Source organism: Rhincodon typus, chromosome 2 (assembly GCF_021869965.1).
Source record: "Rhincodon typus isolate 14 chromosome 2, sRhiTyp1.1, whole genome shotgun sequence".
Lineage (NCBI taxonomy): Eukaryota > Metazoa > Chordata > Chondrichthyes > Orectolobiformes > Rhincodontidae > Rhincodon > Rhincodon typus.
In genome coordinates this window covers 54,988,830-55,011,575 of record NC_063333.1, presented here as the reverse complement: position 1 = coordinate 55,011,575, position 22,746 = coordinate 54,988,830, and the positions used below count along the sequence as shown (strand labels likewise).

The following is a 22,746-nucleotide window of genomic DNA, read 5'->3' as shown; positions in this document are numbered from 1 at the left end:
GCTGACTCTGCTTGATCACATGATGCATTTCTAATTGCTCTGTATTACATCCTTCATAATAGACTCTAACATTTTCCCAGTAACAGATATTAAGCTAACCAGTCTGTAGTTACCTCATTTTGTTATTTTCCCTTTCAAAATAAAGGTTTAACATTGAGAGCTTTCAATCCCCTGGGACTTTTCTAAAATCCAAGAATTTTGGAAGATTACTACCAGTGTTTCCACCATCTTTGTAACTACTCCCTTTAATTCCTAAGGTGCATCCTATCAGGTCCAGGAGATTTATCAGTCTTTACGCCTACCATTTTCCAGAGTACCTTTTCTCTGGTGATAGTTCAACTATTTATTTCATTACCTCCTTTTGCACCTTGATTATTTCGTAATTTTGGAAGGCTATTCATGTCTTCTCTGAAGATTAACATAAAAGAACTTATTCAACTCCTCTGCCATTTTCTGGTTACCCATTATTACTTTGCTAGTCTCATTTTGTAAGGGGCTTATGTTCACTTTGGCTTTTTTGTCTTCCATTTTATAAATTTAAAGACGCTCCACAAATTATCACCTCTGTCCTAACAAATATATTGGACTGTGCACAACTCTTGAATGATTTGATGACAATCTCCATTCTGATTTCATCCCAGTCCACTAACACCCGCTACATAGGATTACTAGTGACAGAACTGCTTCAATGTCATCTCACTTTTTTCTCATGCTATCCTTGAACAAAATGTCTAGAAAGAAATTCAATCATCGGACAAAAGGCTGGGTAGACCAGTACAATATCACTGTTTGACCATTTTACTTCAGCAATGGTGTCAACAACTGGGTGTGGTTGAACATGTTCCAGATGAGAAGCCTTTTTCTTTATGCAATCCTCTAAAAATCAGAAGCTCCAAACTTTCCTCAGCCATGTTTTCAGCTACTTTCATCCATTCTTTAATGTAAACATGGACATTCACTCCTCTTGGAAATTCCGGTTTTTGGGATGCTTTCGCTTAAAGACCACTGTTGACTTAAGTTTGCCCCATCGGACATGCATGGCTGCACTCAACTGTGAATTTACTCTGTTCTTGGTCAGTTGAATTCACTGACACTTTTCTCTCCAACTTTGCTCACCATTTGACTGGCTGGAATGTCAAAATTCACGGGATTGTCATCCATGTTCCCAACACAAGCCAATCTGTATCCATTCTCTGTCGAATTTTCATTATAAATCACTGAACTGCAATACGTCTATCATTGATTTCTACTGGGTGATGCTGTAGAATCTTGGTCTTCTATCATTGTACAAAAATCACTTCACTTCATAAACTTGACACACCATTAAAGGTTGGCTTTAGAATTTGCAATGCCTTTTGTTTTGCTTGTTTTAGGGTAAAGATTCTGACATATCCACAATAAAATTGATGGTCCATCTTGGTGATTTTTCACTGATTATAAGCTTCTTTCACTTTTTTTAATAAGGCATTTGCTTAAGCTGTGTACAGAACGTCTTCCAATCTTGAATGTTGTTGGTTGTCTTGAATTCTCTAGCTGTTGCAATCTCAATGGCTTTAAATTTGATCTGGCCTGTGTAATAGTTTTCCTACAACTGCCATCTTGGAGGGTGGCATTGGCATAGACACTATACGCACCAGTGAGGTGGTAGCCTTGTCAGTTTACATTGTGTGTGGACACACGGAACTGAACCATCAATGATGTATTATTTTATGAATCTGTAAACAGGTAAGCTTGCACCAGGGTGAGTTTGTTTTCAGTAGTTAATGGGTGTTAAGTCAAAAAGTTGGGGTTTTTTTTGGCCAAAAGATGGGGTTTAACTTTTACATGAGATTGCCTATTACTCAAGTATATACGGTACTCCATTGGCAAAAGGGGTCACACAAAACTGTGGGGATTTACTTCGAAGGGCTTTATTGTCTGTCCTTTAAATAGTGGTCTTTCAATCACAAATTGGGCAATCTAGAGTCATTGATCATACATACAAGATAAAAAAAAGTTTGCTCATTTTGGCATGAATTAAGAACTGAATTCTAATTCTATAAAAAGTAGCCCTCGCAGACCCACTGTGGAAAAATAAAATCTAACTTCCCCTTAGGAAAACAATTTGCACTCAAATGAAAGGTTTTATTATGAATAGCATCCTGTCCTGACCAAACAGTGAGCCCCTGGTAACTGAAGGGTTCTCTTTAGTCAGAGCAGCTTTAGACCATGAACATGAATTGTCACGTGCTGAAAGCACAGTGACATAAATGAATTCACAGCAGGAAACCAACAAGCAATGAGGCCAAGTTTATGTGCCAGATGTAATGCTACTTTTGCTCTCCAAACAGCCATTAAAGTACATGACTGTGCTTTCCAATTTCTCTATAAAGTCTATTACCAGTCAAGTACACTCTATAGCTCAAAATGGAAGAGGTATTTTGCACGCTTTCTACTATAACCCCATGCAGGATACTGAAAATAGAAAAGTTGGCAAATCGCCAAAGAATATTATACCACCTGAATTCCACACTTTACATTTATTGCACTCAAATCCAACTACAAAACCTGCTAATAGAAAGATACATTTTGTGCCTTTTGTTTCTCTGCAGGAAAAATTTGGACAGGGTTTCCTCAATCATAAAAAGATGTGAACAGACACTTACCTTACGCAAACAAACTGGTTGGCTGTGCCTCCATTTAAATGAATTGAAATTAACCCATTACTTGTCCACCATCCTCTCAAAGAAAATCAGCTATGCAACTGTGGCTCCAACATATGCAAAAGACTAAAGAAACCAAGTCCTGACCACAGTGCACAAACAATGAACGCTTTGAGCATTGATCAATTTAATTCCCATGGAGATGGGGTAATAAACTGTGAAAAGAATTCTTACAATACACATCAGCAAGCACAAACAACACTGCAAAAACAACTCATGTCACCACACTATGATTAAAACATATTTTCAAACATTTATGTAGATAATACTTGGAAAAAACAGAAGATTACAATATTGTTCAGTGCATCAATGGGCATTTGCATGAACATTGTTGCTAATTCTCCTCACATACCCAGACTTCCAAAAAATGTTATTTCTTTGATTGTTGTGTTCCGAGTAAAATTTGAATTGTAGAGATTGGAAGTACCCACTTGCTGTTGTTTGTGCTACTGGCTGAGTTCAAATGATCAGATATTTTGTTCTGTTTTGAAAGAAAATGGCCTTAAATTGTCACCAGTCTACGCACACACATTTTGCTTACACATTTTACCATGCCAGTAGGACAAATATCACACATACCCTTCAAAGTCAAACTTGAGGCAAAACTCGAGATAATAAGTAATGGATCAATGTTGATACAAATAATGTATTCTGATGAAAGCTAATCATCCTGAGATTAACTCAGTTTCACCCCGCAGATGTTGCTTAACCAGCCAAATATTTTCCAGCACATTTTGTCCTTATTCTGGCACATTTTCTTTCAGTGGTGAAATATAAGAGACAATGGTCAGCATTAAGTATCCACTTTGGTAAAATTTGTTTGGAAAATACCCATGAGTTTTGCTACACATACATCAGACTAAAATGCAAAAAACTTAAAAATACTTAAATGTTGCACTTACTTTATATAAAAATAAAAAAGTGTTTATAATATTTCAGGAAAGACTGCAGGAAATAAAGTAACAATAAATTACCAAATTGGATGCAGCTTATTCTACTCAGACTGTATTTCAGCTTTTCTCAAGACCTATTCTGAGTCAGTCACCTATCATTCACTATCCTAATAGAAGTCATAGTCAAAGATTCAGAGATTTACAGCACAGAAAAAGCCTGGCAGCCCATCACATCCACCTAACTTTTCTGATCCCATTTTCCTGCACTTGGCCCATAGCCTTGTATGTCTTGGCATCGCAAGTGCACATCTAAATACTTCTTAAATGTTGAACATTTCTGCCTCTACCATCCTTACAGGCAGTACTCTCCCACCACCCTCTGGGTGAAAAAAGTTTGTCCTTACATCTCCTCTTCACCTTTTCCCCTTACCTTAAATCTGTGCCATCAGGAGAAAAAGTTTCTTCTTTTCTGCCCTATCTCCGCCCCTCATAATTTTATACATCTCAATCATGTGAGCTCTCAATCTCTCCTGCTCTAAGCATTACGACACCAGTCTGTCCAATTTCACTTCATAAACTCTCCATCCCAGGCAACACCCTGTCAAATCTCCTCTACACCATCTCCACTGAAATCACATTCTTCCAATAATGTGGATTCCAGAACTGCACACAATACTCCAGCTTCAATAAAGAAGTGCTAGGGATTTTTCATGTCTAAATTGACAGAAAGGGAACAAAATCATTCCCAACATAAACATGCAAACTCTATTGTCAGACAACAGGCAGAGTTGTATTTATATAGTGCCATTAATGCAGGCAAACATCTGTCTCGGTCAGCAGCCTCTTGCTCCTACATCTGTCAGTATCAGGTCTTTGATGGGTTTGCAAACACAGCTGGATATCACTAGAGCACAGTTCACTATAAAACACTGCTTATGGCATTCAAGAACCCTCCATGCATGTTCTTGTTCTGCCCAGTGCCATTGGTCTCATGAGAAAATGCATTCAATGATGGATAGATTGACTCTTGAGGACTTCATTGTCTGTGAAATCACATCAATCCATTCAAGAAAACCACTCTGTACATATGCATTTAAACAGAGATACATAGTGAATGGTACGACCAGACATTCTTCAAGAGGCAACCAAAAAGAATTGCTGGTCTCAGCCTGTTGATTGCATATGTCCTCAGTGACTCCGGCATATAATGCTACCTAGAAAGGCAAACCATTCCACCTGATGTAAGGCTGCGACTGTCCATGGTGATATATAATGGATTGCAATTTCCTCAACATTGTTATTAGCACAATATTCTGTTTACCAGTTCATTAGTAACGTTTTTGTTGCCATAAGGAAACAGTTTACAATGATCTATATTGTTTCCTGCATGTTTAACAGAAAGGCACATATGTTAGTGAACGGAAGCTCCACTGTCAGTTCTTCTGCAGTTTTGGTTTGCACAGGTTGAAGAGTCTGTCATCTGTTCAGAGGTAGATGTGTCTGCTTTCCTTCAAGCCTACCCTTACTTTTTGATGCATCAAACCAAAGGAAAGAAGAGGGTCAGTGGCAGAACACCTCTTTGGAGAGCTCTCCATCTTGCTTGACCTGACTTTCCTATAATTAAGAGAGACTAGTGAGGAGCCTTAGAGGATGTGCCAGTCTAGATGATACCTTCGAAAGTTTGTCCTGACTGACTGTATCACATGCCATAATGAGATCTAGAAAAGTACTGGGCAGGCCTATGTTGTTTTTCCTCTACTTATCTCCTAGATTTGTTTCTGCACAAAGATCAAGTCTCTCATGTTCCTATTGGGCCCAATGCAGCTCCAGCTTTCAGGGAGACTTTCTTCCAGCTATTATTGAACAAGTCAATTTTGAAGCACTGTGGCTAAGATTTTGCCTTTAAATGGTAGTGAGATGATACATCAATGGTTTAAATAGCCTCGGTAATTTTAAAGGTCCGATGCACTGTCCATTTCCCCCCGCGTGCTGTAAACAGATCAATAAGCCTACAAACAGCTCTTCCCTGGTAATGGACTTTGGCGAGAGTCCTGTTTATTTTGGGCAATGTGTGAGATTTTAATTGTACAATAGCAGTCTTAATATCTTCATGGGTTGGTGGCTCACTTTCTTCTGGAAAATGTTTGCAATGGACACGTATGGAGGATTCTTGGATGCCTTAAGCAGTCATAAAGTACGAGATAAATGTTAAAAAAAATTCTCATTTAAGTAATGTAGAATGCTCCATCACGACGTGAGTGGAGTCTAAAGCATAACTATAAGACGTATGAGAGTAATAAATAGGGAGAATGGTAAACATGGAATTCAAATCTATGTAGAAAACCTGGTATTCAATTTTGGTGAACGAGATTTGCCTTTATTTCAGATAGTCATCTCCAAGTACTTCTCTAGAACATACTCCCAGAAACCACTGCTCTGACTTCCAAACCACTGTGCAAACCACCTCCAGATAAACAGTATCATTGTAGAAATGTTTTATTTGCTTGCAGCATAAAAATATTTCATAGCAAGTTACTAAAAGTATGAAATTTCAGAACATAACCTCCTCCTCCCAGCCCCTCCCTACCAGAAGGTTCTTTCAGATTCTTTAAGGTTTATCACCTCAGACTATGAACATATGCTCTTTTGTTTAGAGCAAGATGCCGGTGCAATTTATCTGTTGTTTGTGGAAACTTCAGAAAACATCAAGTGTTATTGTCAATTAGTGTACACAGACTTATTCTCAGTTTCTCTTTCCTATCCACTCCAATTTTTATATTTTCCTCACTTCAGGTCATTCAAGGGCAGATGGTGAGGAGAAAGGGGATGTCACAAAGTCTAAAGCACACCTTTCCAATCACCACCAGTGAGCAGAAAATGCTTTTGTAAAGGGTGTAGTTTGAAAGCAGTAGCCTGAAATTGCATTGAGTTCAGCCAGATTTTAGCAACATGAGAAACAGCCAGAAATTTGACTCTCAGTGCCACACAATCTCACCGTGGGAAAGAAGTACCAAATCCACCCCAGTCGGAACATGAATCAAGCCCCATTCTGTTGGGACCAATCTGATCCATTCCATCTATCTTGCCAACTAAGTAAACCACCCTTGTTCAGTATTTGCACCAACTGGGATCATAACACAACCTGACAATAATCTTTCTGAGCTCCTCCACCACTGACCCTTCTGATATCTACCTGCTCTCCACCCCTCTCCCCAACACTGTCCTTTCCCATCCCCTGCTACAGGCTTTTCTGATCTTTCCCACTTCCTGACACTGGCCCTTCCAATCTGTTATTCTCAACAGGACCTTATATATCCAGCTCTCAATGTCTTCAAATTAATTTTGCTATAGGAAGACCACTAAAGCAATTTATAAGCAAGTACTAAAAATATCATGCATAATGATGGCTGCTTTATACAAAATTCATTAATTCCAAAACATTTTTAAAATTAGCTGATTCAACTCAACTTGAAATATCTAGATTTATATTTGTTTGGACTTCAGCTATAAACAATGAAATAAAGTCAATAATCTAGTGGTTAAAAAGAAAATAGTGACCCTATGCTTCAAGGGAAATCAGTTGGGGTCTTTTCAAAGAGAAAATAGAGGATATAGAAAGTGAAACTGTTAACAGCACAACAGAATCAAGAATGCTTCAAAGGATTTTCTCCTGAGGGGTAGAAATACCATCTTCACAGTTTTCATTAAGACCATGTGCATAACTGGAAAACACCTACTCTGGGAAACATCTAAAAGTTACAAAAGACAAAAAATAAACATATGCAAGGGAAGGTGAAATAAGAACTTCTTAAATTTTACCAAATACCTTTCTTAGACTAAAATCAACTTCTAATTACGAAATTCATACAAGCAAATATATCTGCCAATCAAGCTTGTTCCATGATTAAAGAAGATCACAACTGATCTGGTTGTGGCCTCAAATCTACTTTCCTGTCAACACCCACTAACTGCTGGCACCTTTTTAAAGCCAAGAATCCATCTAACTCTTACTTAAAAATACTCAATGATGCTGCCTCTACTGTTCTCTGAACAGAGAATCTCAACCCACAAAAAAAAACTTATCACCATCTTAAATGGGAGTCTTCTTAAATTTTTAAACTGCACCCCCTGATTCTAGTCTCTCCGACAAGGGAAAACAACCTCCCAGCATCCATCCCCCTCCCCCCCGCTAAGTGTCTCAGAATCTTGTATGCCTCAATTAGATTGCCCTTCATTCTTCAAAACTTCAATGAATGAAAGGCCCAATTTGTCCTCATAAAATAATTCCTTCATCCTAGGAACCAGTTAATTGAATCTTCTAAATGAATTGTTTCCAACACAATTATGATTTTTTAATTAAGGTGGCTAAACTGTGTACAGTCCTCTCCAGTATCACCAATGCCCTGTACAACTGTAGCAAACTATCCCTACTTTACATTTCATTCCTCTCACAAAAAAATTATAACACTCCACTTGCCTTCCTACTTATGTGCTGCCTGTGCACTAACGTTTTGTGATTCATGTACCAAGACACCTAGCTCCTCTATACCTCAGCCTTCTGCAATTTGCATTTTCTCACATTACACTTTAATCAGCAATTTTTTATCCACTCACAAACTGCTTCCCTTTGCAGACTCCTTAAGTCCTCTTCAAAACTTAACTTATTATCTCACCCTGTCTCATCAGCAAGTTTAGCTGCCCTGCACTTAGTTTCTTCATACAAGTCACCAATATAAATGATAAATAGTTGAAGCCACCAGCACTGATCTCTGTAGCACTCCACTCATTACATCTTGGCAACCTGAAAATGACTTGTTTACGTTGACCCACTTCACTTCCTACTGATTAACCAATCTTTTGTCCATGCTAATAAGTTACTCTTACACCAGGAGCTCTCATTTTGTATACTCACGTTGAGACAGTGCGGAAAAAAAAGGTCAGTAATTACAATGACTAATTCCAATTATTTAAACATTCTAGAGTCAAAATGTAAACTACAGAAAGGATAAAAAGAATGTTAAAAAAAGCTATACTTACTATTCCAAAACTAGAATCATTTCTGATGCTGTTTCGTACACTTCATACAGGTTGATGACCCAAGGACTGGACTCAGCCAATTCTAAGGCTGCAATCTCATGAATAATTTCCATTCGGCAGTCTTGACCCTTCCTTCTTTTCCTCATGAATTTGGCAGCATATTCCTTCCTTGTAGCCTTTTCAATACATTTTTTTACGACTGCAAATTTACCTCTGTGCAAACAAGAGAGAGATATTTTTCAGTTTAAATGGACCGAATCATTCAAAATTTTGCCATTTCAATACAGACTTTAAATAGTTACAACTTGCTTTTAATTCTAATCCAAATGAACAATTATAAATACTGCTAGTTGGCAAATTGAGAAATAATGCTCTACTTTTCTCTGCTTTAAACAGGAGTTCAAATCTAAGAATCAGAAAAAGACAGGCATGAAACCAACAATTGTGGTTAGCTTTCTTTTGTTGCTCTTCAGATGATTCCTAAAGTACATGGGTTCAAAACAAAGTATACCCTGTTTAATATTTAACAGTCAGCTTTGAAAGTTATAGTGAAGCAGAAAATTAGCAATAATACGTACTTTTCCCAGTGGCTAGCCAAGAAGGTGCATAAACACAACCATGATCTGGTAGAGTAATTGAACTACAATCTCACTAAAATTGTATGTAATATTTTAAATGAGTATGTTCTTCTCTCTGTTGCCATTATCTTCTACACAAAAATAAGTTTAAGTAAACCATACATAAAATTAAAAAGATTTAAAATTGGGATTATAAACTACAATTAAAAGAGAATTCTACAATTAGAACATGATTTAGATTTAATGAATACCAAATTGGAAGAAGCCATAATTTAACTGAACAGCAGGATGGGTAGGTATTACAAAGAACAAAGAATGATACAGCACAGGAACAGGCCCTTCGGCCCTCCAAACCTGCGCCAACACATTTTGCCCTTCCATACTAAAACTGTCTTCACTTATAGGATCCGTATCCCTCTATTCCCTTCCTATTCATGTATTCATCCAGTTGCTTCTTGAATGCACTATTGTCTGCTTTCACCATCTCCTCTGGCATTATGTTCCAGGTACTCACCACTCTTTATGTGAAAGATTTGCCTTGCACATCTCCTTCATCTCTTTTAAATTTGACCCTCCCCCCACCCCCGCAACTGCTTGAACCTGTATCCCCTAGTAATTGACCCCTCCACCCCGGGAAAAAGCCTGACTTTCTACTCTATCCATGTCATTCACAATCTTATAAACTTCTATCAGGTTGCCTCTCAACCTCCTGTGTTCCTGTGAAAACAAACCCATTCTATCCAATCTTTCTTCATAGCTAAAATCCTCTGTACCAGGCAATATACTGGTAAACCTTTTCTGTACCCTCCCCAAAGCATCTACATCCTTCTGGTAGTGTGGTGACCAGAACTGTATGCAATATGGCCTATCTAAAGTTCTATAAAGCTGCAGCATAACCTGCCTATCCTTATACTTAATGCCCCTTCCAATGAAGGCAAGCATGCCATAGGCCTTTTTTACTACCTTATCTACCTGCGCTGCCACCATCAGTGATCTGTGGACCTGCACACCCAGATCTCTCTGCATATCAATACTCTTAAAGGTTCTGCCATTCACTGTATAATTTCCACCTATACTTGACCTTCCAAAATGTATCAACTCACATTTGTTTGGATTGAACTTCATCTGCCATTTTTCTGCCCATGCCTCCAAGCGATCTATATCCTGCTGTATCCTCTGACAAACCTCCACCAATCTTTGCATCATCTGCATGCTTACTAATTAGACCAGCCATGTTTTCTTCCAAATTATTTATGTAGACCACAAACTGCAGATGTCCCAGCACTGATCCCTGTTGAACACCACTAGTCACAACCCTCCATTACTAAAAACATTCTTCCACCCCTATCCTCTGTCTCCTATGACTAAGCCAGTTCCGTATCCATCTTGCCACTTCACCCCTGATAGCATGTGACTTTACTTTTTGTACCAGTCTGCCATGCCCTTAAGATTTAAATCCAGGACATATTCAAGTGAACATTGAATAGTTCAATTTTGAACAGTTCAAGGTAGAACCATTCATTCAAAAATTGCCAATTAAAATGAAAATTCAAAACAAAAAAAATGATTCACTGCTTGCTACCAAGACTTAACTTCACAATGCATTCTTTGGATGCAGAAGTAAAAACTCACATGCAGTTACAATTGCTCAGATTAACAATTTACAAAAGGCCACAGATACTTGGATTTTCCTGTTTTAGCTGCTTTCCCCCGTAAGCACTTGCGCAATAACCTTAAAGTAGCAATCAGATTAGCAGCTAAACATCACAATTTTGCTCCACATCTCTGACTGAGCCACTCTGTGGGAGAGTGATTAGCAAATTTAAAAGCAAGCTTAATTTGAACAAATGCAGTTCAAAAAGCTGAACATTCTTGGTCTTCTGGAAGGTGGACCAGGTTTTATACTGGCATAGCTAAATACAGCTGCAAACAATTTAACTTTGATTTTCTGCCACTGCAACTCTGTTCTTGCAAAACCGTTTCTGACCACATTTGAATACAGAGTTAGATGAATATTTTTAAAATTACTTATTGTGGAAATCACTAGGTTTCAAACACAAGCAGAAAGGGAAAAAAAGACAGAGTTTGGTACATGAATGCATTTTCCAAATTTTAATTTGTCATATGTTTATTGCATTACCTTACTTTCTAAAAATAGTCACATGAGAGAAGTTGTAATGGGTTCAATCATTAGGACTCATGTCACAACAGGATGGTGTTTTGCTACTCAATCATGAGGTCATTTCCCACCTTGGCACATTGTCAAAAGGAAATGGACTACCAGGCTAGGAACAGCATCAACAATGTGGACTAGACTAGTTTTCAGATACCAGTCCAAATGTAATGTCATTTTCCACTGTCAATCACATGGACTGTAACCAAACAGCCTTGAGATCAGAGATCTTAAAAAAAAGTGTAACAATGATCTTTTCACAACTGTGTTATTATTATTGGCAGGCATTAAGTGCTAACAGAAACCTAGGGACTGAATAATGCTTTCAACCCAGTCTGGCTCAAACCTGTGGTTGGAAACATGCCTTGGGGTCAGGTGTGGCACTCAAGGTCACATATAGTTTGGTTTAACATCAAACTATTGCCAAGAAGAGGGATGCAAAGCAATACACTAGAACGGTCAAGCATATGGCAAATGGTTCCCGGTTTCCTTTTCAGGATTCTAGACATTGCCCTTTGAAAAATGTCTGCTGCAGCAGAGATTCAAATGATAGATGACTGAAGCAATAGCTCCTAAACAGTGTAATAGTCAGCAATCTTGACTCTTGATCTAAATGAATCTGCCAGAACCATTTCAAGGCCAACATTTTCAATCAAATGCTAAGTATATTAAATATTAAGTGCAGTTGAGTGGACATATCTGTATGCACAGATCCCCTGTGGCATTGTTCAGTGAATTAGTGAATACTGTCACCATAAATAGGGTTATTGTGCTGAGTTACAATCACATATAATCATACCATTGATGTACAGTAACTAAATAAGTCAACTGCTATTTTTGCCACATGGCATTTTATCAATTGTTTGAGGATTGATTTCTGAAACATGACCTTATTTTGAGAAACTATCACTCAGCAGCCTTTGGTTGCGATGTTGATAAATAAGCGGCCTGGAGTATTTTAGTTGGAATCTTTATTCTTTGGAGATATGTGGGGAAAATGTTAGGATTATGGAATTTAATGTGCTTATAATGAAATTGCTTCAATATCATGATGTCATGATCACATATCTCTGACATCAGCAAGGGAGCTGGCTCTGGTCTAGAATGAACATGTGAAGAGAGAGGTCTTAGACATTACACTTGAAAATTGTATTTGATAACCTAAGTACATGCAAACAAAGGAGTTTTACAGGAAATAAGAAGTTGAAGCTGAAGAGTCTTACTTAGCAATAAGAAGCGAGCAGCCTCAGGGACAGTGTGTGTGCAGACACCTGCTGCCAAATATACACCAGATTCTCTTTCAATGCTCAGGAATCAGTATTGATTTAACTCACAGTGGAAAGCTTGTAGTTCTAGGGAAAACAAAACCTCCAGAACCACAATCTGAAGATGAAATAGTGTCAAGAGACAGAGCTGAAAGGGAAAACTCAAAAAAGGTAGGACAGGATTTCAGAGGACTTTTAAAATAAGGCTGAGGAAACAAAAACAGGAAGACTCTTAAGGTAGACTGGGACTACAGAGAATTTTGAGAAATGGAAAGAAAAAGAAGACTCCGAAGGCTGCGGATATATCTTAAAAGGATTTCAAAGTATCACTGGTTAGGCTAGCATTTATTGCCCATCCAGAGGGCAGTTAAGAGTCAACCACATTGCTGTGGAAAGTTTTTGAAAAGATTTGTAGCTCGGGTTGTGGATGAGGTTGTAGACTTGCTCGCTGAGCTGGTGTTTTTGATTGCAGACATTTCGTCACCCTGCTAGGTAACATCGTCAGTGCGCCTCCGGTGAAGCGTTGGTGGTCTGTCCCGCTTGTTATTTATATGCCTCTGTTTGTTGGGGTGGTTGGCATCACTTTCGGTTCTGTTTTTCAGTGGTTTGTATATTGGGTCCAGTTCAATGTGTTTGTTAACGGAGTTCCGGTTGGAATATCAGGCCTCCAGGAATTCCCTGGCATGTCTCTGTTTGGCTTGTGTGATTATGGATGTGTTATTCCAGTCGAATTCGCGTCCTTCTTTGTCCGTGTGTATTGAGACCTGTAAGAATTGATCGTGTCTCTTGGTGGCTGGTTGGTGTTCATATATCCTTGTTATCAGTTTTCTTCCAGTTTGGCCTGTGTAGTGTTTCTCACAGTCCTTGCATGGTATTTTGTATATTATGTTGGTTTTGTTGGTTGTGGGTATGGGATCCTTTACATTCGCCAGTAGCTGTCATAGGGTGGCTGTTGGTTTGTGAACTACCCTGATACCTGAGATAACAAGGTGTGGGGCTGGATGAACACAGCAGGCCAGGCAGCATCAAGGAGCAGGAAAGCTGACGTTTCGGACCTAGACCCTTCTTCAGAAATGGGAGAGGGGAAGGGGGCTCTGAAATAAATAGAGAGATGGGGAGGGGTGATAGAAGTGGATAGTGGAGCAGATAGGTGGAGAGAAGATGGACAGGTCAAGGAGGCGGGGATGAAGCTGGTAAAGGTGAGTGTAGTTAGGGAGTTGGGATGGGTGTTGGTCAGTGAGGAGGGAGGGGTGGGTAGGTGGGATCTAGCGGTCTGAGTAGTCTTGTGGTTATTTCCAATATGTCTTTGATGTATGGTAAGGTGACTAGTGTGTCCGGCCGTGTTGTGTCTTCTTGTTGTGGTCTGTCATGGAGGTAATGGCGGATTGTGCTTTTTGGGTATCCATTTCTTTTAAAAACTCTGTATAAATGTTCCTGGTTCTGCTCTGCGCAGACATCCCGCAACACTGGGATGCTGCAGCATGTTGTGGTTTGTTTGAAATAATATCCTGATGCAGTTCTGTTTATGGGCGTTGGGGTGGTTGCTGGAGTAATTAAGTATCTGGTCCATATGGGTGTTCTTTCTGCGTACGCAGGTCTGGAGTTCCCCGTTGCTTTTACGTTCCATCATTACATCTAGGAAGGGTAGTCAGTTGTTGTTCTCTTCTTTTGTGAACTTTATTCTAGTGAGGATTTCTTTTGTGTGTCGGTGGGTTTCTTCTATTCTTGTGCATTTGATAATCATGAAGGTGTCATCTACATAGAGGACCAGTGTTTGGGTTGGATCGTGGGGAGTGCTATTCATTCTAATCTTCGTGTTACTGCTTCTGCTATCAGTCCTGATATTGGGAATCCCATTGGTGTTCCATTGATTTGTTTGAATATACCACATACCAGATACAAAGCAGAGAATGATGTACGACTGAAAAATTAAACTGCATTTATTTTAGTGCAAGAGGCCTTGCAGGTAAGGCAGATGAACTCAGGGCATGGTTGGGAACATGAGACTGGGATGTCATAGCAATTACAGAGATGTGGCTCAGGGATGGACAGGACTGGCAGCTTAATGTTCCAGAGTATAGATATTATAGGACGGATATAAGGAACGGGGAGGCGAGAAGATGGGGTAGTGGTGTTTTTGATTAGGGATAACATTATGGCCACACTAAGGGAGGATATTCCTGATAATAGGTCCAGCGAAGTTATTTGGATGGAACTGAAAAGTTAAGGGATGATCACCTTATTGGGATTGGACTACGGACTCCCCAGTAGTCAGTGGGAATTGAGAAACAAATTTGTAAGGACATCTCAGTTATCTGTAAGAACAATAGGGTGGTAGTGGTGGGGGATTTTAACTTTCCAAACATAGACTGAGTGCGCCAGACAGTTAAGGGCTGCATGGAGATGAACCTGTTAAGTATGCACAAGAACAGTTTCTGATTCAGTATGTGGATGTACCTACTAGATAAGGTGCAAAACTTGACCTATTCTTGGGAACTAAGACAGGGCAGGTGACTGAGGTGTTAGCGGGGGAGCACTTTGGGGCCAGTGACCACATTTCTATTAGTTTCAACATAATGATGGAAAAGGATAGACTGGATCTAAAAGTTAAAGTTCTAAATTGGAAGAAGGCTAATTTTGATGGTATTAGGCAAAACCTTTAAAGTTGATCGGGGCAGATGTTCACAGGTAAATGGACAGCTGGAAAATGGGAAGCCTTCAAAAAACGAGATAATGAGTGTCCAGAGACAGTATGCTTCTGTTTGAGTGAAGGGCAAGGCTGGTAGGTGTAGGGATGGTGGATGAATACAGAATTTGAGGTTTTGGTCCAAAGAAAGAAGGAAGCATGTGTCAGGTACAGACAGCAGAGATCAAGTGAATCCCTAGAATAGAGGCAGTAGGAATATACTTAAGAGAGAAATCAGGAAGACAAAAAAAAGAGCACATGACATATCTTTGGCAAATAGGGTTAAGGAGAATCTACAGAGATTCTAAAAAAATACACTAAGGATACAAGAGTTACTAGGGAGAAAATAGGGCCCCTTAAATATCAGCAAGACCACCTATGTGTGGAACCGCAAAAAACGGGTGAGATACTAACGAAGTATTTTGCATCAGTGTTTACTGTGGAGAAGGATATGGAAGATAGAGAACGTTGGGAAATAAATAGCAACATCTTGAAAAATGCCCATATTATAGAGGAGGCAGAGTTCGACATCTTAAAACACAAAGGTGGATAAATCCCCAGGGGCCTGATCGGGTGTACCCTTGAACTCTGCGGGAAATTAGCGAAGTGATTGCTGGGCCTCTTGCTGACGTATTTGTATAATTGATAGCCACAGGTGAGGTGCCAGAAGACTGGAGGTTGACCAACATGGTGCCACTATTTACGAAAGATGGTAAGGAAAAGCCAGGGAACTAAAGACCAGTGAGCCTGACATCGGTGGTGGGCAAGTTGTTGGAGGGAATTCTGAGGGACAAGACTTACATGCCTTCCCAAATACAAGGACCGATTAGGGATAGTCATTATGGCTTTGTGTGTGGGAAATCATGTCTCACTAACTTCACTGAGTTTTTTTGAAGAAGAAATGAAGAAGATTGATGAGGGCACAGTGGTGGATGTGATCTATATGCACTTCAGTAAGGCATTCAACAAGGTTCCGCATGGTGGACTGGTTAGCAAGGTTAGATCACACTGAATACAGGGAGAACTAACCATTTGGATACAGAACTGGCTTGAAGAGGGTGGCGGTGGGTGGTTGCTTTTCAGACTGGAGGCCTGGGACCAGCGGAGTGCTACAAGGATCAGTGCTGGGTCCACTGCTTTTTGTCATTTATATAAATGACTTGAATGTGAACATAGGAGGTATAGTAAGTAAGTTGATGGATGACACCAAAATTGGAGGTGTAGTGGACAGTGAAGAAGGTTACCTCAGAGTACAATGGGACCTTGATCGGATGGGCCAATGGGCCCAGGAGTGGCAGATGGGGTTTAATTTAGATAAATGTGAGGTGCTGCACTTAGGAAAGGCAAATCAGGGCAGGACTTATACACTTCATGGTAAGGTCCTGGGGAACAAAGAGACCTTGGAGTGCAGGTTCATAGTTCCGTGAAAGTGGAGTCCCAGGTCGATAGGGTAGTGAAGGCAGCATTTGGTATGCTTGCCTTTACTGGTCAGTGCATTCATTGTAGGGTTTATGAGGTTATGTTGTGGCCATACAGGACATTGGTTCAGCCACTTTTGGAATACCGTGTGCAATTCTGGTCTCTCTGCTATAGGAAGGATGTTGTGAAATTTGAAAGGCTTTGGAAAAAGATTTACAAGGATGTTGCCAGGGTTGGAGGGTTTGAGCTTTATGGAGAGGCTGAATATACTGGTGCTATTTTCCGTGGAGCATCAGAAGCCGAGGGGTAACCTTATAGAGGTTTATAAAGTCATGAGGGGCATAGATAGGGTTGAATAGCCAAGGTCTATTCCCTCAATTAGGGGAGTCCAAAACTAAAGGGCATAGGTGAAAAGATTTAAAAGGGACGTAAGGGGCAACTTTTTCACGCAGAGCTTGGTGCGTGTATGGAATAAGCTGCTGGAGAAACTGGTTCAGGCCGGTACAATTACAGCATTTAAAAGGCATGTGGATGGGTATAAGAATAGGAAGCGTTTAAGAGGGATATGGACCAAATGCTGGCAAATGGAACTAGATTAATTTTAGATTTCTGGTCGGCATGGATGCATTGGACGAAAGGGTGTGTTTCCATGCTGTACAGTTCTATAACTATTATCTGGGTCTCTGGATTAACAATTCAGCGAGAATACCACTAGGACGTTGCCTCCGCACTTTCATTGGAGCAATCCAAGAAGGCAGCTCACCGCCACCTTCTCAAGAGGCAACTATGGATGAGCAACAAAAGCCCAGCCAGCAAAGCCCACGTCCCATGAATGAATAAATGAAAAATGTCCTCCCCTTTAAATAACTGTTCACAGCAGTGTCTGGGAGATTTATGCCCCATTCTAAAAGGTACCTTCAGGAGGGCTGGCATACATAACTGAAGTTAACAGTAGTTAGCAGTGGTTAGTAGTATTTTTAAAACTGAAACTGTTAGGACAAAACCAAGAGGCTTGCCAGTCTTCAATAACATTCAGACCTCAGTTACAGCAAACTAAACAAACTGATGTTCACAAGAAACTTAGATACAAACCTAAGTGAGGGACAATTGGTATTGCTGAATTTTCCTTAAAAATGAGACAAAGCACAGGATACAAACAAAAAGTTACGAAACTGCTATGCAAGGGGAAGGATTACCTCTAATGACATTTCACAAGGCAACACCAAGTAAATTTCTGTAAAGCACAACTGCTTCTTCCACTTTACGCTGAGCCTCTTTCTCCCCACTCCAAAGCAAAAAAAAAATCTCTCATTAAACTTGATTGAAATATACAGGACCCTGAGGGGCCTTGACAGGGTAGATATGGAGAGGATGTTTGCTCTTGTGGGAGAATCTAGAACCAGTTTAAAAATCCAGGGTCACCTATTTAAAACAAAGACGAAACTAAAAATTTTCAGAGTCATGAGTCTTTAGAACTCCATTCCTCATAAGGAGGTGGAAGCACAGTCCTTAAGAATTTTTACCCTTGCCTGAAAAATACTTATGAAACAAAGAGATAGGCAGGAATGTGGATTTGACTTTAAAATTAGATCAGACACAATCTTACCAAATGATGGAGCAGATTCATATACAGGGCTGGGGCTAATAACAGCAAGGTTGAAATAGTAAGAGCAGTGGAGCAAACATAAGCATAAACCACACTCAATAGGTAAATACATAGCAGCAAGTGCATAAATAGCTGCAAAATACTTTTATATAAATGTCATAAGAGGACAACACATTACACAATCTGGGTAGAAGGACTGTGTTCAAGTAAATCTTACTGTCCTTTATTCTGGAATCAAAATGGATTTCAGAGATCTGCTTAGCAGTATCAAGTCACAGACAATGGAATTACATACTTTTCACCAAGAAGGAACAGTATAAAATCCAAATACACATAGAATTTCCTTGCATGAAGGCAAATCATTCCCTGCCCGGACTTAAACTCGAGACCACCAGCTGGATATGGCCACATGCTGATGCCCTGAATCTCATTTTAACATCTTCCCTCCCAAAACAAATACATCAATCCTTTTGTGTGACCACATTGCTAAGAGATGAAGTCATTCTCACACTGCACTTCTCTCTTTCTCCCTCTCCCGTTTCAAGTACAGTGAACTAAGAGAGAGTTTAAAGAACAAGGGGTACCCCAAGAGAGTGCATTTGCCAAATAAATTAAAGAAGTGGATAAACAAAAATCCCTTTGAAAATATTCAGGTGTCACTGGGCAGGTAGCTCATTCTGTTTGATGATGAACAGCAAATATAGTTTATGAATTTAATTTGTTTTCACGTTGAATTAAAAACTGTAGTCAAAAACAGATGGAGTGAACAAGCTTTCACTTCAGTTTTTTTTTGTTGGCCTGTGAGTCTGCGACTAGACTAAAACGTTTTGATTTTTGGTACATAATGCAGCTTACTGATTCTAAAGTCGGAATTAAATAGCATCAATACAATGGCAACTTCATTAAGTTAGACAATAATACAACTCAGAGAAATGCCTTAAGATATATGTCTATATCTCGATTGTCTACCAATAGCAAAAGACAAGGTTGTTTGTAACAATTGAAAACGCTAACTGCAAATTACAAACAAAAAGTGTACGTTAATTATGCCATGACAATTCAATACCTGTAACAAATTAAGCCTCTAAAAGCCATGATCAAAATCCTTGCAACAGAGAAAATGCAGTAACTGCAAAGTAAAATGGATTGGGAAAATATTACATGCCATTTGACTGTTGAAATCTGTCAATGTGTAGATGAGTACCTCTAACTGTCAAAGTATTAAAATGCATAAAAACAATTACAAGACTACATAGTGAGAAATATTAGTAGAAAGGAAAGTACTGCAGATGCTGGAGATCAGAATTAAAAAGTGAAAATGTAAAGTCCTGGAAAAACTCAGTATGCCTGGTGGAAGCCACAGAGTGAGAAAGAGTTAATGTTTTGAGTCCAATGACTCTTCTTTAGGGCTGAAAGATAATTTTTGTTTTAGTTCCTGCAAAACTGCATCTATAAATACAGAATGTGCTGGGGCTCTACAGAATGTGCTGAAGAATCAGCTCTGTTTACATTGCATGGGAAATTCCACAATCAACCTCCATAAGCAACTATAGGTGCACAACTGTGTTTATTCTCTGCCACAAACTGAGCCTGATAAGTCTGTATGATCTTTCCCCAGTTAGTTAAACTGCATTGCAGTGGAGCGCGCGCGCACACACACACACACACACACACACACAACAATCAGCACTGATTATTACTTGGCCATAACTACCTTCAAAGATTATACTTTGGACTCATTTGGTTACAGCAACACCACTTCCCTCAACACAGCCACATTATATCAGATGGGATTACTACTCCTATTATCCCACAATATAAAATGTGACATTAGCATTCTTCCTCAACCACCAAACTGGAGTTCTTCCACATGAAATATTAAACAGGAATGTAAACAATCAGCTTTTCAAGAAAAACATGAATGTTCCTCTGAAGTGATCTGGGGTTACTAACAATATGATTCTGTGAAGACGCTGAGTGAATGCCAACATGGAGCAGGAAAGAGAAAGTCACAACCAACAAAACATGCACATCACGAGAAGTGAACGTCTCCCCGAAAGAAGGGATTTCTACCTTTGGAACATAGTGATTCATGTGACGAGACTGATTCTTCTCTTATTCAGAAGTCTGCAAAGGCTAAGGCCAGATGGTTTCATTGATTTGCATACGAATCAAACTGCTGTCGACAATGGAGACTACAAACATTCAACACTCAAGTAAAACCCGTAGAAAAGTAACAAATCATATTTTCAAGCTTTAGTTCAGTCACTAAAGCCATGTGAAAACATTTTGCAGAAGTTCAGCACAGTTACAGTCATAGACTCAAAGATGGCAGAGAAGGAGCCCATTTGGCTGATCAAGTCCAGTTCTCATAAAACATCCCAGTCAGTCCGGCGCCCCCGCACAATCCCCAAATCCCTGCTTATTTATTTCCTTCAAGTGCCCATTCAATTTCCTTTTGAAACCATTGATTGTTTCCGCATTCACCATCCCTGTGGGCAGTGAGGTAATTACCACTGTGTAAAATTTTCTTCTTTGCATCCTCTACCCTTCTCTCCTAGTCCTTGTACCTGCAGCAATATAGTGGCTACCAATGAACTTGCAAAGTGTGGGTCTTGCATAACGACCTGCAAGGCAAATGTTAAACTGCTAAAAATACCCATTTTCTATTGATTTTCCATGCCTAACTCTTCATGTGTCATCACTTGCGATTGCTATTCAACTAGTGCTATGACTACATTATAAACACATCTTTAAGCTTCTTTCACTAAAAGATTAAAAACTTACTGCTGCCTTTTCAGTAACCTCGACTTGCACTTAGTAACTGAGATACTTGCACATACCAGTCTTCCTAAACTTGGAGCTGAGATGGGAGCACAGGATAGTGAATTCTTATCTCTTAAACCTCACTGCTCAGCTAATTGATGAACTGAAATATACTTACAAACACAAAAGCATCTATACAATAGTCCTTTTTCCAAGATTGTATTGGCGAGGTAGGTAGTGTTCAGGCTTGTTGGAGATGGTCTACTCCAGGTTGGCAGCATCGTTTTCTCTATGTACAGTTTGTCTTTCCTTTTCCTTCTTCCTTTCTTCTTCATCTTCGAGGCTGGAGCGGTGTTGGCCGGATGGTGGCTGCAGCATCGGCGGTGTGGACAGGGATTTCTGACGTTGGTGACAGGAGGCCCAGAGCATGGACACATGGCAGCGGTAGGCCCAGAGCCTGGATTCTTGGTGGTGTTGGTGAGGCAGTGGTGGCAGCAGAGCCGGGGCATCGACATGGTCATTGCTATTCCCGGAACGGGACATCTTGAGGACCGGAAGACCTTGCAGAAGCCCTGAAGCCGTGTTTGAGACCCCAATTTGAGCGGAAAATGAAGTCTTAAGTCATTTCTTTTTATCCTTATTGTACCTCAAAATGGTAGCGGATTGTGACAATAAAACACATTTCACTGCAGTTTCAAGATATATGTGACAATAAATAAATCATTCATTCAATTCTCAATATGAGATTAAAGCAGGGATACCACTGCATTGCATCCACCAAACACTGTTAACATAAAAGAGTGCATAACTTACAAGGAGTAATTAGCAAGGATTTAGAAATAAATCAGTCGCGCCTCACTGATCTATTGGAATTTTTTTTGAAGAGACAACTAAACCAGCATTCCTTAGATATCCACTGAATAGAAACTGATGGGATTTTCAGAAGGTAGGTGATGAGATTTCATGCAAATTTAAGGAATTCATGGTTCATGGAATTAATCTCAAGTCAGCTAGCTGGATTCAAAATTACCTTTCAACAGAGAACAGAAGACAGCAGTAAAACACTAAAAGCCTTTCTAGAATTTCAGACATTGGTCAATTGCCTGCACTATGCACTAGTGACACTAAAAATAGTATTTTATATAAGCTTTGCAAAGACAACAAAATAATGTGACAAATGAGAAGTATATGACAGATTGAAAACAATTAAGAAACATTAATTAATATGGACGTCAAGATATGGGTGAATGTAATAATCAAAAAGAATGTATGAATTGTGAACATGACGAATAAGACCTACCTGTAATAGATAATAAATGATATTACCACACAAACTTCTCAGAATTAATTAAATACTCGGATGCACCTCAAATCAAAGAAATAGTTAGCTGTTCTAATCTTAGAATAGTCACTCCATATTTAGCAGAATAAGATCCATTTTACCTTGCGCACAGCCAGGGTATACTGAAAACTCACTAGCAGTGCACTATACAGGTTTTCCAATATGTAAGGCCTACATAGCAGGTCTTGCAAAATTAATCTGTGTGCATTTTAAGCAACCTCCTTTAAATAAATTGCAACATACAGGAAAGGATTCAGAAGAAATATACTGAGGATGTTT

The 22,746-nt window shown here is 39.4% G+C and overlaps 1 protein-coding gene across 2 annotated transcripts in view; it reads right to left on the bottom strand.

Moving 5' to 3' along the window:
• stk17a (serine/threonine kinase 17a) overlaps positions 1-22,746 on the bottom strand; it is a 94,982-nt gene that overhangs the window by 58,037 nt on the left and 14,199 nt on the right. For both annotated transcript variants that reach the window (XM_020531856.2, XM_048609423.1), the window contains exon 2: positions 8,633-8,845. In XM_020531856.2, the coding sequence (XP_020387445.2) occupies positions 8,633-8,845 (213 nt within the window). The remainder of the gene's footprint in view (positions 1-8,632; positions 8,846-22,746) is intronic.